Source organism: Peromyscus leucopus, chromosome 15, assembly GCF_004664715.2.
Source record: "Peromyscus leucopus breed LL Stock chromosome 15, UCI_PerLeu_2.1, whole genome shotgun sequence".
NCBI classification, from domain to species: domain Eukaryota; kingdom Metazoa; phylum Chordata; class Mammalia; order Rodentia; family Cricetidae; genus Peromyscus; species Peromyscus leucopus.
The window spans coordinates 37719558-37739134 of NC_051076.1; the positions used below are offsets into that span (position 1 = coordinate 37719558).

Consider the following 19577-nt stretch of genomic DNA (forward strand, 5'->3'; position numbering starts at 1 on the left):
TTGTCTTCTTTCATGCTGAGTTTTAAACACATTTTTGTCAATAGGGTTTTGTTGACTTGATCAGCTGAACTGATCAAGCACTTTGGTCACATAGCTGAATGAAAATATGGAATCCATGCTGTTAAGTGACAGTCTCATCCCAACTTGAAAACTTGTGTGTCGGGGCTGGGAATCTTCTAATGTGAAAACGAGGCAAAAATGCTTGGCAACCTGGTCTTGCCCCCTCTACCCTCAGTTCTGGTTCATCTAATCTCTTCAAGGGGGCACCAAGCATTGACTAGAAACACCTCAATTCCAATAAGAACCCAGTGGTGAGCTGGCAAAGGCTTAAAAACTAATATCTGGCAGGGGGCTGGGGTGGAGGACAGAAAGACTTGACATGCATGGTATAAGGCCACCCCCCATGAACAACTGTCACTTGAAAAGAGGTGGGAGGAGATGTGCATAATAAGCTCTTGCCAGCCCCTAGGTACCTCCGGCTCACAAGCAGAGGAAGTCACACACCTTCCTTCATTAATGCCTGCGGTGACCTATACAAATGAAGTATTAGACCATTTGTATAGATGAAGAGACAAGCTTAGAGAGGCTAAGTATGTTCCAAGGTCACTGGTTGATGAAGTATATCTGGAGTCTGCTTACTCAAAAACTCTTTGAGAAGGAATATGGTTTATTTGATCATCGTGTATTAAATTACTGTCGGGCATTTGACAAACTCTAAACTTGGCTGAAAAGAGGCAAAACAGAGAGCAAGAGCTATGAGTTCCACTCATGCTCCAGAGGCTCACAATCTGGTAAGGAGATGGAAAGATGGAATGGAATCTTCTTTGAAGATAAGGCATCTGTTGTAGAATATTGTTTTAACTAGGCAAAGATGTGTTGTATTTGTTTATGCTGCTTTTGTTTAATTATGTAAAGGTGTGTTACTTCTGTTTATGCTGCATTTGTTTAATTATGTAAAGGTGTGTTGCATTTGTTTCACCTTGCCTGCCTAAGGCACCTGATTGGTCTAATAACAAAGCTGAACCTCCAATAGCTAGGCAGAGAAAGGATAGATGGGGCTGCCAGGCAGAGAGAATAAATAGGAGGAGAACTCTAGGCTCCCGAGAGGAAGAGGAACACATCCCGGGCAAGAAGCCAGGCAGATGCCAGCCAAACATAGAGAAGCAGTGAAAGTAAGATTTACAGTAAGTAGTAAGAGAGGTAATAAGCCCCGAGGCAAAAGGTGGGTGAAGAGAAACAGATTAAGTTAAAAGAGCTAGCCAGAAACGTGCCCAAGCATTCAAAACTAATAATAAGTCTCTGTGTCATGATTTTGGAGCTGGTTGGTAGCCCAAAAGAAAAAAAAACCTGGTATAGGCATCCACAAAACTTTCACAGAGAAGAAAAGAACTAAAGTTTAAGGCAATGAGTCTTCTGTGAATGTTTTCTCTAGTTTGACTGGCTCAGGGCAGTGAGCAACCACTAGGTGGCGATATATCAGTAAGGGAAAACAGTGCTTTTCCTTAACCGGGCGTGTAAAGAGCTCTTGAGAGCTGAGATCTTAGTTGGCTGGAAGTTGCTCCACTGTATAAGATGAGAGCAAAGTCATTTGGTCATAGTTACTCTGGCTCATGGGAACTGTAACACTTTAAGTCCCCATTTTACGGGACTGAACTAACTGAAGGCCCACACAGGCGGGGTACTATTACTCCTGCAGTTGTCCTGCCCCTAGCCCCTCTTCCGGACACAAGCACCCTGATCTCTCCCTCTACTCTCCTGCCTTCTAGATTCAAGGAAAGGGCGGCATTTCAACAGCCACCTTGGATTACTAAGTGAAGGCTGTCGAGCTGGGAAAGACCTCGGGAGCTTCTCTGCCAACTTTCCCATTTTATAGGTGAGCTGCTCAAGAGTCAGAATGGAAACGAACTCCGTGTTCTCCTAGGGGACTGCCAGGGACAGCCTATAGGGTTGGAGAATAGAGCGCCAAGGGGTGAGAGTACCCAGAGTTAGGAGTGCAAAGAGGAGGAGACACGGAGTCTCCAATAAAGAGGATGTTCAGAGAGGGCAGGGGAGAACTAGAGATGACAAAGAGGTGATGAGACAAGACAGAAGGGAGCCTGCAGCAAAGAGGCGGAAGTTGTGAAGACGCATCCGGAGTAAGGAGCAGGGCAAAACCGAGGTTCGTACACTTTGCATTCGTTTGCCTTACCGAGGTAGAAAGTCATGTACACCAGTGAAAAACACAGAACAACGTTAGTCAGCGTGTTGCTGAAAATGTCGGTCAATATAATCTGAATGACTCTGGTACACCAGTATCCACATATTGTGCTCCCAAAAATATCAAAGCTGAGTCCAATGATTACATGTAACTCTGAAAATAAAAGAAAGGAGAGAAAACGAGAAAGAAAACTTGAGTTTAACATCTGGGACTTTTGTTTGTTTGTTTCCACTGGTAGCTCTCAGGTTTGTGAACAGGGAGCCTGTTCTTCAGAGAGAGCACCCAGCGAGGATCTGAAAAAGAGGCTCTCTGGGAACACTTTTCCCATTCAGTCTATAACTTAACATCGATTTCTCCAGGGATGAAAAACTCCCACCACACTCCTGTGGACGATCCCAATGAAACTCCTTGGGTCACGCACAGAAAGACATGAAATAGAGGGGCTAGTTGAAAAGAGGATTGATGGGAGTGAGAAAGACAAGAAAGGATAAAAACAAGATTGAAAATAATTGAAATACATTATGTACATACATGAAAGTATCATAATGAAATCCATTTTATACTTACTTAGTATATGCTAATACATCATTTTTAAATTGTCTGCCCAAATTACCATAGCTCCTTCATTGAGAAGGACTGTGAGTGTCTCCTTTTCCACCAACATTTCTTTCTGCTTTCAGGCATTCTCACCCTCTTCTTGCCGCTATCACAAATACATAACAGGAGGACACTTTCCCCCTCCATGCTATGATCTGATTTTCCCCTTTCTTCTCTAGCTACTAGGACAACATCTAGAAACCTGTCAAGGGAACATATTCCATATCCCAGTGATCATTAGCCACACAAATCCAGCTACTGTCATTCTTGGGGTTGTTCTATCAATACTATATGAATAGTCTGTCTTCAGCGTCAAATCTATGACCAAACCAACCCTTAACATCCACTGGCTGAGAAACATAATGATCCTAGCTCAAGAGATAACCTGAGCCAGATGATGTAATGGTGTATTTGTGCATGCATGCTAGAGGAGTGGAAATGAGGGGTTTTATTACTATTATTTTAATTATTTCTTTTATTTTTTGAGATTATAAAATTATATCATTTCCCCCTTCCCTTTTCTCTCTCCAACTCTCCCATATACCCCTGTTTGCATATCACTGATCACAAAATATACACTTTGTATTTTAGTGATCAATAAAAAAGATGGTAGCTATTTTCTTGTCATCTAGCTTATCATTTTAATTGGTCCAAGAGAATGTATAGAGAAAGATGTAAAGACGAATGCACTTTCATTTCAATAAGAATGATTTTAGGAAATGAACAGACAAAGCACAACGACCTTACCCCTGAACATGGAAACGTTAGTTGTATGGCCCCGAAAAATTCCAAAGAATATGCACGTGAAACTACAAATGATCAACGACTCTCCTCTGATGATATCAGTGTACATCTTAGAAATGCCTGGGGAAGGACAGAAAAGATCATTTAATCTGGTGCAAGTGGCGCTCTTGCACAGAAGACAGAGGAGAGCTAGGACATGCTAGAAAAAGAAAGAAGACAGTCGTAACTGTCATGAGTCTGTGCAGCAGTCACCAACAACACTTGCTACATTTTGTACTATGCCTGCTGACGTTTCAGTCGCAAGGGAACAGGACGGGCGCACGGGAACAGGATGGGCACACCCCTTGCATTGACCTGCCCTGGTTTCAACTCTGTTGCTGTGATAAGAAAAATATCCTAACCAAAAGCAACTTCCAGGACAAAGGATTTATTTTATTATTATATACTAAGTATCTTTACCACTTAGCCATTTCCTCTGGCTGCTGTTGAGGGTTTTGTTTGTTTGTTTGTTTGTTTTTTCTGTATCATTGATTTTTCAAGGATTTTATTTTGATTTCCCATGGTATGGTTTTGTTTCTCTTGGACTTGGGATTTTTTGTTGTTGTTGTTGTTGTTGTTGTTTTTGTTTTTGTTTTTCGAGACAGGGTTTCTCTGTGTAGCTTTGCGTCTTTCCTGGAACTCACTTTGGAGACCAGGCTGGACTCGAACTCACAGAGATCTGCCTGCCTCTGCCTCCCAGTGCTGGGAATAAAGGCGCGCGCCACCACGCCTGGCGGGAATTTTTTTTTTTTTTGAAGATACTTGAACCTTTGAGTTTCTACCAAATTAAGAATTTTTTTATTCATTATTCATTCAAACATGGATCCCTTCTCTGCCTGCAACCTTTAAGGATTCACATATTGAGACCCCTGTGCTTGTCCCACTGCTAATTGGTGCTCAGATTTTCCCAGTCTACTTCTCTCACACCTTCTGGATTGTTCCAACTGCTGTGTCTGCAAGTTAACTGGCCCTGTCTTCACAGTGTATTCTTTTCTCCGATAACCCTGTGGTTTGCAGCTCTAGAAGTTTAACTGAGGCCTCTTGTATCTCCCACACACACACACATCTGGTGATATACCAATAAGCCAGCTCTCCAAAACTAAAAAGGACCACATTTGGGATGGGGATACAGCTAAGTGGTAGAGTTCTTGTCTAGCACATGTAGGACTTGGTCTCTAGACCCTTTTAAAAGAAAACAGAAAAAGGGAAAGCCTGATTTGCGGTGTTTGCCACGTGTAAACACACACTGATCTAAAGCTACTGCCCTGGTCTGGTCTCTATTACTGTGACAGACACCACAACCACAGGCAATTAGGGGAGGAGAGGGTTCACTTGCCTTATCACAGTCCATCACTGAGGGAAGTCAGGGCAGAAACTCAAGCAGGAACCCAGACAGAGGCCATGGAGGAGTGCTGATTGATCCCCGGCTTCCTCAGTTTCCTTCATTTTTTTTTTATTTCAAATTATTTTTTAGTTTGCTTTCCTATATACCCATGTATTTTAAAAGCAACTGTTAAGTCATGCACAGGAGGCAGAGGCAAATGGGTCTCTTAATTCAAAGCCAGCCTGGTTAATATAGTGAGTTTTGGGTAAGCCAAAGACACATAGTAAAACCCTGTCTCAAAAAATAGAATAAAGTAAAAGCAACCACTTAATATAAGCATTGGATAAAAACCAAACTGATCACATTGAATGACATCATCATCATCATCATCATCATCATCACAGAGAAAACTGAACCTGTCTAATGTTCTTTTTTACCTTGAGGTTTTGAAATAATAATAATTGAAAATATATAATTGAAGTACTATTACCATTATTATTATTATTATTATTATTATTATTATTATTCCTAAGGTAGTATATCTATAGTTTTTGTTTTAAGGGAAATCTGCTTTCCAGTTTCTAATCTGGATGTGAAGTACTGAGATGCTTCCACATGACCTCAGATTACTCAGAATCTAATTATGGGTTAATATTTAGGTTTGTCTCCAGGAACTGTCTTATCTGCATTGCCTTCAAGTCAGTCATCTGTCCTTGAGAAAATGAGGCACCAATCCCTACTCTGCTGAATACACAATCCATGCAAGGAAAATACAGTCCAAAGGAAACAACATACCCCCAGAAAGAAAGGAACTGACGTACCAATCGTTTTTAGCGAGTTGACAGAATGGAGAGGGTCTATTAAGCACAGGGTGATGCTGAAGAGTAAACAGCACTGCAGATCCCATGAATCCCTATTGAACTTGAAAACCACATACGCGATGATGATAAACGCCGTACCAAAGCTAATCATTCCCATTAGCAAGACCTGTGAACCAATTCATCACACAGCGTCACATCTACCCTAAGATAACATGACTGCATTTCTCATGTTGAAGAACCATATCCTGGCTGACTGATTTTTTTTTAATCTTTAAATTTTATTTAAAACTCTCGATTAGCAATTACTGATTCACAAACATTTTTTATATATATTTTTTTATTTTACAATACCATTCAGTTCTACATATCAGCCATGGGTTCCCCTATTCTCCCCCCTCCCACCCTCTCCCCTTACCCCCAGCCTACCCTCCATTCCCACCTCCTCCAGGACAAGTCCTCCCCCGAGGACTGACTGATATTTTTTACTTTAGTATTTTTAATAATGTAATGTTTTTATTTATTCTTTGAGGGTTTCATGTATCCATACAATGTATTTTGGTCATATTCACCATTTTATTCTTTTAAACTGTGTTTCGTCTTTCTTCTTCTTTTTTTTAATGTTATGTGTATGGGTGTTCTACCTGTATGTATATCTGAGGCATGTGCACTACCTGAATGCCTGGTGCCCATGGAGGCCGGAAGATCTGGGGCCCATGGAGGGCATCAGATCCCTTGGAACTGAAGTTACAGATGGTTGTGAGCTGCCATGTGGGTGCTGGGAACCAAACTCATGTCCTCTAGAAGAGCAGCCGGTGTCTTAACTACTAAGCCATGTCTCTAGCCATTGCCTCATTATTTTTAACTGGCATAGACTTGTACGGAGTTTGGGATACAATGTACCTGAAGGACTCTAAATCAACAGTCCACAGCATACTTGCACATCTCACTTACTGCAGCACTAACTCATACCCTGCAGGCATGGTTAAATGCCTTTAACCCTAACAGGCAGAACTTCACAAGTTCAAGGCCAGGCTGATCTACATAGTGAGTTAGTTCCAGGCCAGCTAAAGCTACATAACTAAAAAAAAATGAATGTGTCCCCTCAACCCAGAAAAGCATTTTAAAATTAGAATTGAATAATAATGAAAACACTAAAAGTCAAAACATGAGATCAGGTAAAAAGGAAAAAAATTAAACATTGAATATGCAAAATACCATTAAAATGCTACAATTTAATTAATTTTAATTCAAGATGCTAGAAAGAATGGAGTGAAACCAAAATGGGGGAAAATGTTCTCTGAAACACAAACAAAATAGTGCAATGAGTGTAATTAAGGAAAAGGAGAAACAATAACTACAATCCCAGCCATTAAAAAAAAGACACCGCCATGCTGAGACCAGATTAGGACCAGAACCCAGACCCAAATATTTACTGACCCCCTTGTGACTTCAGAGCTTCAGTTTGCTCATGGGCAAAACTGAGATGTTATTTACGAGGATCCTAAACGCAGCAGTCCCTCATCAAACACTAAGTGCCCCACACACCCTGCCCCTCAACTCTTTTAAATTAGTGTTCTGTAGAACCACTAATTTAAAATGTTCTAAAATGTTTTCTTACCTGCCATAACACGTTCTTGACTATATAAAAGTCCACATCCAAAGCAGCCACAAATACAATTAAAGGTAAAAAATAACAATAAAGTGAAAAACTGGGTGTTTTTAGAAGAGGGTAGACAATTTGGTGCACCTAAAGAAACAAATGTATGGAAAAATTAGTCTGTTACTTGTGGTAGTTTAGAAGTGTGTCCCCACCCTCCTCCACCCCATCCCCCACCCCACCCCCAAAAGGTTCGTGGTTTGAGGGCTTGATTCCAGCAGGTGGCGCTATTGAGAGGTCTTGGATTACAAAGATGCTAATTTCACATTTGGGCTTTTAGGATACTGGCACTGGAGGGAAGGAGGCCACTGATGTGGCGTTCTAGGATGTATATTGTCCTGACCCCTGACTTTCTAACTCTTTCTGGCATGAGATAAACAACCCTGCTCTACCCCATCCTCTGCCAATGATGGTGATGCTGCTCCATCTCCTCACATACCACAGCCATGGAGCCAAACAACCACGGACTGAAAATTATGAAACTATGAGTCAAAATACATCTTTCCTCCTTTTGGAGAATTGTTTGTTTTAGTTTTATGTGTATGAATGTTTTAGCTGCATTTTGTGTACATATGCCATAAGCATGCAGTGGCCCAGGAGGCCAGGGTAGGGTGTCAGATGCCATAGAACTGGAGTTTATAGAGGGCTGTGAGCTGCCGTGTGTGTGTGTGTGTGTGTGTGTGTGTGTGTGTGTGTGTGTGTGTGTGTGTGTGTGTGTGTGTGTGCTGGGAACCAAACCTAGATCGTCTACAAGAGTAGCCAGTGCTCTTAACCACTGAGCCATCTCTCCAGCCCCTCCCTTTCCACCCTTTCCTCCTTTTAAACTGATCTTCTCTGATATGTTTTACACGAACATTACTTAGAACCTAAAATTGATACTTTCAAAAATTATATATATCCTTTATCATTGGTGTTACCTGAGATGATACTACCAATTCAAAGAAAAGTATTTTTATTAAGCTATTAGATACTTATTTTAATATATCTATTATATATTCTCACACAGATATTTGTGGCTTCACAGGGATCTGCTTAGGATTGATATATAGATAGATAGATAGATAGATAGATATAGATATAGATATAGATATAGATATAGATATTCCAGTTAGTCAGCAGAGAAATTCGATGTTTAGATGTTGGTATAATCAGTTATTATAAGGCATGGATGATGGAAGGTGTAAATAAAGTAATAAAAAACACAACAATGGTTGTTGATATGCTGTAAATGTTCCCTCCTAAAAAGGTGATTCTAGACCATTCCAATTTAACAGCTCCATTATCTAACTTCTCTTTACCTCAGTCTGTAAGTGGCTGGAGAGTTTATTGCCATTGAGTTCTTGCAGGAATGAATGAGCTAACTCAAGGATTAATGAGTTGAGTATAGAGAGCGCACTTGAAAATGAGTGTGGCAGTAGTCGAAGCTCAAATGGTGTTAGCTAGGGGGCGTGGTGGAACTTCAGAAGGTTGGCAGGCTTTATGATAAAAGATAAGTTAGATATAAAACCTTAAATTCACAAATATAAGATAGAGAGGACATCTTCTTTAATATTGTAACTGTAATTCTTGCTCGATAATTGTTTTGTTATATGTAATTTTACCATGTTAAAGTTAAAACCTTACTTTTTAAAAAAAGAAGGAAAGGGGAAATGCTGTGGATATCACCCTATATAAATAAAACACCGATGGCCAGTGACCAGGCAGGAAGTAGGTGGGACAAGGAGAGAGGAGAATTCTGGGAAGCGGAAGGCTGAGGGGAGAGACACTGCAGCCACCGCCAGGAGAAGCAGCATGTAAAGACGCCGGTAAGCCACCAGTCACGTGGCAAGGTATAGATTTATAGAAATGGGTTAATTTAAGATATAAGAATAGTTAGCAAGAAGCTGCCACAGCCATACAGTTTGTAAACAATATAAGTCTCTGTGTTTACTTGGTTGGGTCTGAGTGACTGTGGGACTGGCGGGTGACAAAGATTTGTCCTGACTGTGGGCAAGGCAGGAAAACTCTAGCTTTAGGTATTACCTCCATCTCAAAAAATAAAACATTGAATGGCGATAACTTGTTGATGCACATTGTATCGCTGTTAAGGCCAGGCATTAATAAGTTGGGGGGAAAATGAAGGACTATTGTCTTGTGGCTATATTGTGTATAATGCATGTTTCATATCTAATCTGAGAGAAAAGATCAACCATGCTTTATCATGAAAATAACTGCTGCAGGTGCTGGAGAGATGGCTCAATGGTTAAGAGCACTTGCTGCTCTAGCTGAAGACCAGGTGAAGTTCCTAACAGCCACACAGTGGGTACAGTTGTCTATAACTCCAGTGTCAGGAGATCTGGCACCCTTTTCTGGTTTCAGGGGTACTAGGCATGGCACCCAACACTCTTCCAGACATGCAGGCAAAACACCCCATCCACATAAAATAAATAAATCTTAAAAGAGAAAAGAGAGGCTGCCTTTTGTGTCGAGTCTCTCCATGTTTCAAGTGACCATCAGGGAATAAGCCCGTGTACCCACAATGGAAAGAAACAAGAACTCCGAAGGAGTAACAAAGGGCAAGGGGTAAAGCTGGGAGAAGGATGGCAAGGAACCTGCCAATGAGATGAACTGTCCTCACTTCCAAACCACTGCTTCATTTGAAGCTTTCCAAACTTACGACTTTCTTGCTGTATTTCTTACGGGTCTTTCATTCTAGAGATGCTTAGTGTCGTAAATGAAATTATTTGAATGCCTGTTCACATTATGTTTAATTCCATAGGGTTGGGGGTGTGAGAACACTTCTGCCTGGTATGCATGAGGTTCTGGGGTTGAGCCTCAGGACTGCAGAAGAGGAAACACTTACACATTAGGAGTGGGCCTTGTTTGAGGTGTTTGACCTTTGATTTACTCTCTAACTTATGTATACGGTACCTCAACAAAATGGTAAGCCAGTTGCCCTGTCACAAATCCTGACAGGGAGAGAATCATCAACACAAAGACCTCAGAATTCTTTAAAACCATCTTTGAAAGCCCTAAAAAATAAAAATACAACTTACAATTTCAAAACATTAATTACCCAATTTGATCATTATGCATTGTATGTTTGTGTCAAGTTGTACTGTGACCCAATAAATATATAAACACATTATATATCAATTTAAGAATAAACCTTATCAAAAGAGATAAATTATTTATATTTTCAAAAAAATGTAATACTCAGCTTAGTTATTTAATTTTCAACTTCTGAGTCATAGTGTGTGTGAATAGTACAATTGTTACAAATGCTATTTGGGTTTGGGGAACTTCTCTCTCTCTCTCTCTCTCTCTCTCTCTCTCTCTCTCTCTCTCTCTGTGTGTGTGTGTGTGTGTGTGTGTGTGTGTGTGTGTGTGTAGTGTGGGGGGTCTAAGGACAACCTTGTTGAATTGGTTCTCTCCTTCCACCCTATATGGGTTCTGGGAATTGAACTCAAGTAGACAAGCTTGTGTGGCAAGTGCTTTTACCTCCCAAACCACCTCACTGTCCCATAAATACAATCTGTTAAGTATAAGGTACACATAATTAGGCATTCCTCACAGGAGAGTGTGGAAAATATTGAGGTTTCACCAGCCTCATACACTTGCTCGCCCAGGCAGGTGTTAGGGTCACTCCATAGGCATCTTAGCGATGGATTTGATGGTGGGAAGTAATGAAAAGCCAAATTAATATCTATATACTTCATTTTATGTTAAAAACTATTCTTTCTGTGCTAAAATAGCATATACTCCATAATTTCCCTGGAAGAAAGAAATATGTGAAACTGACTGTAGCATAAGGGTTGCCTCCTTCACAGGACAAGCCATGGGAGGCACTTGTCACTGGCGGGCTGCCTTTAAGCCTGTTCTGTCCAAGACGATTCATCTTTTTCCCCTAGACACAAGACAGACTATAATCCTGTGCATTTGTGCATAAAGCAAGACCCACTGGCAGCCTGGGTTCTTGCATCCTGCCTCCCAGCTTGAAGTTGAACCAAATCAGTAAATAATTGTTGAATACTTCTCATGCTTAAGTCTAGGGAAAGAGATGGTATTCTCGCTGTTTCCACAATGCCCTTTGCTGCTGGCCGCTTATCTTTACATCCTCGGAGTGTGTCTAGAGTCAGCAAAACTCACAGTCATCAGATCATTGTGGGCACCCAAAGGACCCAAAGACCTTGTGACAATATTAAAAATCTCTAGACAAAGCAATTTCACTCCCTGATAAATGATAAAGTGAAGATGCTCTTTGCACATATTTGTCTCATTATTTGGTCCTAGATGATCTTCCTGACTCCAGAAAAGGTTTTGGAGGTGCTGGTCTTTTTCCTAAGTAAATATTCTTTTGCAGAGACCTAGAACTTTCATCCCAGGAGTTAACTGGAGAAAAAAAAAAAGCACCTGTGTTTTTGACTAGGCTGCTCTATCTCTATGAACATACTACACCTGCTGAATTCTTTTTTTTTTTTTTTTTTTTTTTTTTTTTTTTGGTTTTTCGAGACAGGGTTTCTCTATGTAGCTTTGTGCCTTTCCTGGAGCTCACTTGGTAGCCCAGGCTGGCCTCGAACTCACAGAGATCCGCCTGGCTCTGCCTCCCGAGTGCTGGGATTAAAGGCGTGCGCCACCACCGACCGGCATCCTGCTGAATTCTTAATCAATGTTTAGGAGACCTTTGTTTACAAAGCCCTCTCTAATTTTCTTCTAGACAGGAAAAGTGGGTGGAGTAAAGAAAAATCCCACCAAAGGCCAAAAGAGCGGCTGGAGGGATTGCTCAGCTGTAAGAACATTTGCTGATCTTCCAGAGGACTCAGGTTCAGTTCCCAGCACTAGCATCCATGGTAGCTCACAAACAGCTGTAATTACATAATTTTGGGAGCTCTCTTCTGGCCTCTGTGGGCACTCCACACACATGGTACATAGACAAGTATGCAGGCAAAACATTCCTGCACATACAATAAAATGAAATCTTTTTAAAAGTCATAACAAACAAAGTTAATGACATCAACTATGCGAATTGTGGATTGCTGGTCTGTGTCCTCTTTGTCTGTTTGCCGAGAAGTCTCCCCTCATGTCATATTTGATCAGGGTAGGCCTGGTCATATAGGCAGTATCAGGAGCTTCTTTCTTATTATTATTAGAGAAACCTGGCAATACATTATTGTGTTATGTCAATACACAATACAATATACATATTATGTCAACACTTAACACATTGCCTCGTGCTTATTTGTTTGCCTACCTCCCCCATGAGAAAGCTCCATAATGGCAAGGACTGTCTCACTCTCTTTAATGCACTACCACCCTACCATGCCCAACTAGTGTTACTGAATAGAGACAAAGTGCTCCTTAGAAGCTGAATGAAGCTGGCCTGGCAGTCTTCACTCTCACCTTGAGGTTCCATCAGCTGCTCTTTGGATGTAGCTGTGATCTCCTCCTACAATGAGAGAAGTTTCTAAGGACAGAGGGGTCTCGCCTGGCCACTTACCTCCCAGAACAATAGTAGCACATATCATAATTGTGAAATGCTTCTGGACCACAAAGTAATCAGCTGGCCTCCCACAGAGCAAATCAGGCTTGTTGTCATCTTTTGTTGCCCAGAAAGAAAAACTGTTGTTTGACATTGTGTTTCCAGAAGTAACTTGTACTATGGCAGACTACCCTGTTGTAAAATGGGGGGAAGAAAAAAGATGGGATGGAGGATCGTGAGACCTACCAGGGTCCAGTACATCCACACTCCACCTAGCTGAGGGGGTAGCACACTCAGATCTGAGCACATTAACACCACTCACTCTCCTTCACGCTCCAGGAATATTAACAACGAAGTAGCAGCAGCCTTGGTGTTTCAGTTTCATAACGCTACCTACACGTGGGAAGGAGTGAACCGGGCTGTGCTGCTTTTGTGGTGATCTGACCACAGCGCTTGGGTGGAGCAGCGAGTCTCTCAAAGGCCGAGACTGAGTTCTTGGCTTTCATTAAGGCTGTAAACACAGTTCGCAGGCCAAGGCAGGCTCGCCATGAGCACCTGACCAAGAGAACTCTTTGAGAGGGAAGGAGTAAATGCCATGCTCCTCATTCTCCACGAGTACAGATCACTCTGGAATTCCACCTTACTGCTCCAACTTCAAAACTTATTTTTCCTCTCTCAGCAAATGAGAAGCAAGGTAAGTTGCATCACATCAGTTAAAGTTGGGAATGAGGACAGAGGTAAACAATGTCTTTAAAAAAAACTGAAAAGATTGAGGTTGAGGTTTGATTTGTGAAGCCTTTGACTGAAGTAGAAAAAGTACCTCTTCCTCAGGACCATGAAGCCTGACCACAGGCGGGTGGCTTGTCCTATCAACAACAGGCTGGATATCATCCCTGATGCCCCCACTGAAATGGTGCCCTGTATAAGACATAGCAGGCATAAATGTTTGTGACGGTCCTGAGAAGGACTTGGGCTCCTCTGTTGTTTCCTTATAGCTAGCTAACCTGAAGGTTCCTGAAGTCACTTCAGGAATAAACATCTCCTGCCACATTTTATACTCATTTGTTATCAGTCACAAAGATTCTAATGTAAAGAAGGAGGTGGCCACCACATCCACAACTTACTCTCCATCCTTCAAGCCGCCCTTCAGGTCCTTATCTCCAAGCCCTCATCCCCATGTCAATGACCTGAAAACCAAGTTCTTCCCCAGAGATGTGTCCTTCCAAGCCTAAGCTTCAGAGTTGACATCAAAATGCAGCCTTTCAAAATCCCAAAGGGCAGAGCTCAGTTGTGGTCAGCTCTGCATCTGTTTGCCAGGGTCAGTACTGCCAACTGATACCAAAGCCAAAGCTGTTTCCACGCTGACCTCCCATTGGTTTCTTGCCAACCTGCTTTTGTTCTGATTGGCTGCACTCATTCTTCTCACCTCCAATCCAGAAGGAGTTATTGAGTTGCAGAGGAGCATGCATTTAATGGCCACACTGTGGTCTACACCTACAACTGTTTTTAACTGATTTCCTTTGCCTGACATAACAGATGAATGGGTCAAAGATAGCCACACAGACAGAACCTCGGGGTGTTAAAAACATACAGGACGTTTTTCTTATGCCATTTCTATCCAGTTCAGCCCTGATCCCCTTGGGCACTGCACTGCCATCTCCCTGACTCGTTTTTGAAATTAACTTTTAGCTGGCATACCGAAAAACAGGTTTCACTGTAAATTCTTATACACGTAACATCTTATACATGTAACATCTTATACATGTATGTTCTACTTGGCTCACATTTGTGCTTCTCACTCTCCTCCTACATCCCTACTCCCCTTCTGCTTTCCTGTTGTATCCATCTTACCCACTCATCGCCCTTCCGGTTCCTTTAGACTTCTTCCACTACACAGACCTCCTGATTCATTCTAATTTACCATTTGCCTTTGCTTCTTCTCCCCTTTCCATATTTAACGTTCTCATTTTCCTCCATTCAACTCATCCTTGAATTTTAGTTCTTTGCTTGAAGGTACAATGTCACCCACGCTCCCCAGGACATATTCATCAACAAATTCTTGATGCCTAGCCTGTGATTTGGGGGCTCCAATCTAAATTACTAGAAACAAATACAGCTCAATATTTCTTCAATGACTACTAATCATCAATTTGCAGTTTGCTGCCATGGAGGAGTCATATTGTGTGTAGGGAATTCTAGTCTCCCTATGCCTTCCTGATCAAGGTTGCTGCATGTGCTCTTCCATAGAGCTCCAAGGGGAGAGAGCATCACAGCAGGAAGCTGGCTGAATCTATCATCTTCTGCATCGCTTCTGTGTTAAAGAAACTCTGAAGGACATCTCAGTGAGACTGAATTTCAGTCAAAAGTTCTATGTCTGCCCCTCAATTATAACTAAAACATCTGCATCACCCTAAAATATGCTCTGCACCTTTCTTATTTGTGTAGACGTGTGGTTTTCTTACATCGCAGGACCAAAATTGCGGGAGAACTTTCACTAGGCTGCTTTCATGTCCCTCACCTGATACCCACCTCGCCATGCTTTCTCTCAATGTACTTCACTTTAGATCACCGGTTGTCACTTGGACACCTCAGCTGCACGGCCTCAGGTCGTTTTAAACCATGCCTTTCACTGATATTTCGCTCCTATTTCACTCTTGTTCTCTCTCTCTCTCTCTCTCTCTCTCTCTCTCTCTCTCTCTCTATCTATCTATCTATCTCTCTCTCTCTTCTCTTCTCTCTCTCTCTCTCTCTCTCTCTCTCTCTCTCTCTCTCTCTCTCTCTCTCTCTCTCTCTCTCTCTCTCTTTCTCTCAGTTCCACCAAACCTGTGACTACAACCCTTGTAGTTTTAAGTTCCAAGATTCAGGTTCTCCAAGTCCACATACCTCAGGAAACTTGGACAAAATTCACATTCAGCCCTGGCTTAGACATGGTACTGAAAGCCGGTGACAGCACCTAATTAAACTGCAGGAGTGACAGAACTACTCTTCATTACAACCTCCCTGATAGAGAGCCTTTTTAAAAGCCATAATAAAGTTATATTTCACACTTGGGAAGCAGAGGCTAGATATCTGACTTTGAGGTCAGCCTGGTCTACAGAACAAGTTCCAGGACAGCCAGGGATACACAGAGAAACCCTGTCTCGAAATAAATAAAATTTATATTTCACCGTTTTGAGCAAAGCCAGCAGAAGTAGGCATTGATAGCCTTGGGGAACTCAGAGGCTGAAGAGTGCTTTGCTCCATCCTGTCTTTTGATGACAGACTATACTATGTGACTGAGACAGGCCTGTAGCACAGGTGAGTCAGTCATCATTTTCCATCTCCCAGTAAGTTGATTTGGTCAAGGGTGGACATGGGACTGCAGAAAGATGAGTCAGACAGTTCCTTATGCTGACATATGCCACTTCTGAGAAAGGTAGATAGATGTGGCAGTTCCGTTTCCAGCTGGGTGTAGCTGTGATGCCATCCTAGAACATCCGGAAAAAAAAAAAAACATCCGGAAAAAAAACAAGCCCTAATATCTGAGAATCCCGAGGTGCCATCCTAGATGTTTCTAACTTCTTAACCCCTGTAGTTCTGCCCTGGATTTTATTTTTTCCCAGAAGTTATTTCTTAGTTTAGTAACTTTTGTCATCTAGGAAGGCTGGGACATAAAGAGCAACTTCAATTTCAAACCTGGGAGCTGCTGGCACATTTATAGTTCTAATCTTACTTGAAATTTGGTGTGCTCCTCTCTTCAGCTCAGACCCTTCCTCCCACACCTCACAAAAGGTGGGGTGCCACTGGGGCCAAGTTGAGATATAGTCACTGAATCTTTGGGTTCATTACTTAACGTCATAAAAAAACTTCCTGTGGCCTCCTAACAAGAGACCTCTTCTCTAGCTTGCAAGAACATTTCTCTTTCTTTCTTTTTTTTTTTTTTTTTTTTTTTTTTTTTTTTTTTTTTTTTTGAGACAGGTTTCTCTGTGTGCTTTGCGCTTTCCTGGAGCTCACTTGTAGCCAGGCTGGCCTCGAACTCACAGAGATCCGCTGCTCTGCCTCCGATGCTGGATTAAGGCGTGCGCCACCAACGCCCGGGCAACATTTCTCTTTCTTATAAACTGCCTCTAGTAGCCTCATGGAGGACCTGAGGCTTCTGGTTGGGCTGTACTTCAGGCCTGGAGGCTGGCACTCACGATCCCCACTAGACCTTTGCAGCTTCAACCCACCATCCAGTTTCAGAACCAAAGCCACATATTCTGGGCTTCGTTATATCCTTTCACATTTCTGAGTTCCAACACGTGTATGTTACATTTTGCTGTGTAAGCCAATAAATACAAAACTGGGTGACTTAAAACAAAACATTTATTTATCTCAGAAGCCCATGATTCTGGTAGGACTTAGCAGAGAAAGTTGCCTCCACTCCGTATAGCATCAAATAATGGCTTGACTGGAGAATCCATTTCCAAGATGACTCACTCATAGTCGGGCAGGTTGGTGCAATGGTTAGATGGATGGAGTGAAGTCAGAGCTGCAGGCTCGAGCCACAGTTCCTTTCTTCTTGGTCTCCTCACAGGCAGGTTTCTAAGGTAAATCTTAAGAGACTGAGGCAGAAGCCACATCACCTCTGGTAGCCTAGCCTTGGAAATGGCACAGAATCACTTTCAACCATAGTCATGGGCTCCCTAGATTCAAGGGAGCTCAGAGACTCGTATTTCTATGTTAGAAATGACAGGACCACATAGTAAGAGGAGTGTGTGAAACGGGAGATTAGGTTATCCTGGACAATATAATCCACTGCATATCAGACTAACACTGGAGTAAATGTCAGCCTTTGACAATGTGGGGTTTTATGTTAAAATAAATATCAATCTGCCTCCATTGTTTGAGAGCAGTAGTTGTCAAAGGTTAGATACTACATTAGTTCTGGTATAAGATAAAATTCTATAATATGTGGCAAAATGAGAAAAGTAAGTCTAACGTAAAGTTCCAACCATCATTATATAGAGCTACTCTTTTGTTATGAAAACAACTTTTGTTACATGATAGTGATAACAGGCAGAAGTTATTGTAATAACATTACATTAATACTCTACCTTTATACTTTTACATTTTTTATTATCAGTGAAACACAAAACCTAAAGAACTACTGTCTAGAACTGATCTTAACATTGAATTAGCCTTTGACTACCTTTCAAATACTATGGAGGCATTCCTGAATTGTTGGCATGTGCTTTTAAAAAAGTAACTACTCTATGCAAGTTCAGAAGACACCATGCAGCTAATAAAATAACATCAAACACAGCATAAAGGCATTTAAATCTTCTATTAATCTATCTATAAGTCAGTGCAACAATAGGTAATAACTGATAATCGTCTCTTGCAAAACAGAAGTTATAGATCCACAGATATAAATAAATGTTTAGAGCCCCACTTCAAAGGAATCTCCGAAATCAGATCCAAGAAGCTCTTGGAAATCACTAGGTCTATGATGAGTTAGAGATGACAGGTTAAGAAATATGAAGTTGAGAGAAGGCAGACATAGAGCTGCAATGCTTGATGTGGGTATGGCTTTTCTGTTGGAGGATAGGTAATGCAATAGTACATTGACAAAAGCAAGGCATAAGATAAAATTGGTATTTATAATGTAATCAAGCTCTATAAATGAATGGAGATGTAATGAGTTCTATGAGTACTAGGTAGTATGAGGCATGCTAGGTGCTGGGAGTAAGGTAGTACTAAGTGAGTCAATTCAACTTTTATTTACTGACTTTATTTTTATTTATTTTGCATGCTCTTTAGGTATGAGGAAGAGCAAATCAGTCTTTCTTTCAAAAAGATCACTGTTCATTCACATGGCGAGACAAGCAGGTGAATAATTCCACTGAGTACAGAATGAGGCTTCTGACACCATAAGTGTCCCCCAAAGAAGGAAGGAAGGGTTAGATTCTCTATAATATTGGAGACAGGGACTGTCATGGGGTAAAGAAAAACAATTGTCCCACCAAGAATCAGGATTGAATTCTGAGAGTTTCTGACAGCAAGGGCCAAGAAGAAGAGAAGCTAGTGGGGGAGTTAGAAAAGCAGATGATAAGGAAGTTGGGGTGTTGGTAACAGGTGCCAACCCAGAGATCATACAAATACAGTGTTAGCAAGTGTATCAAAGGCTATAAAATATCCGAAGACAAAGATTGAGAGACAAAAGAGGGAGAGAGAGATTATTCTAGTAGATAGTTCAAAATGCTTCTGAAACAGAAGGGAGTTTCAGAACTCTCTTCCTCCTTACCAGGAGCACAGACCTGAAAAGCTCTGTTGTATTCATGATCAAGGCTCAGAAACTGCACTTAGAATGAAAATAACAGCAACAAAGAAGGGCACCTGGCCTCTTCCCAATGATCCCAGTGCTGATGTGCACCGAGTATCCTGAAATATACGTATTAAAAGGGCCAAACACAGATCCCCTTCTACTCCCAGCAGCAAACACCCAGGGTGTCTCGCAGATGGACTAACACTAAAGCTTCTGCTGAAGGAAGCTGAATGGAAATTGCTCATATATTGAAAAGATCTCAAACGTGAGATTCTGAGAAACATTTAAACCAAGATTACCTCAATACCATGACCAAGAGAACATGGCCTGGTGAGTGTTACTGAATGGCTTCCTTGTTTTCTTTCTCCTCTCAAGTAAAAAAATAGTTTGCATAGCGAGATAAAGAGGAGGAAGTGATAAGAATGAGGAATATTCTCTCTCTTTTCTTTTTTTA

General features: G+C 41.5%; 1 protein-coding gene across 2 annotated transcripts in view; it reads right to left on the reverse strand.

Annotated features, from left to right (window-relative positions):
* Nucleotides 1–14183, reverse strand: part of Slc9c2 (solute carrier family 9 member C2 (putative)) — a 57346-nt gene extending 43163 nt beyond the window's left edge. Inside the window, exons 1-7 of one of the 2 annotated variants that reach the window (XM_037211331.1) lie at nucleotides 14025–14183; nucleotides 12856–13029; nucleotides 10290–10390; nucleotides 7341–7469; nucleotides 5723–5888; nucleotides 3542–3658; nucleotides 2189–2350 (exon numbers count right to left, since the gene is read on the reverse strand). In XM_037211331.1, coding sequence (XP_037067226.1) covers nucleotides 2189–2350; nucleotides 3542–3658; nucleotides 5723–5888; nucleotides 7341–7469; nucleotides 10290–10390; nucleotides 12856–12991 — 811 coding nt within the window. In that variant the 5' untranslated portion in view covers nucleotides 12992–13029; nucleotides 14025–14183. Of the gene's footprint in view, nucleotides 1–2188; nucleotides 2351–3541; nucleotides 3659–5722; nucleotides 5889–7340; nucleotides 7470–10289; nucleotides 10391–12855; nucleotides 13030–13961 lie in introns of both variants that reach the window. The other variant, XM_037211330.1, reaches the window with a different exon arrangement.
* Nucleotides 14184–19577: the final 5394 nt, after the last annotated feature.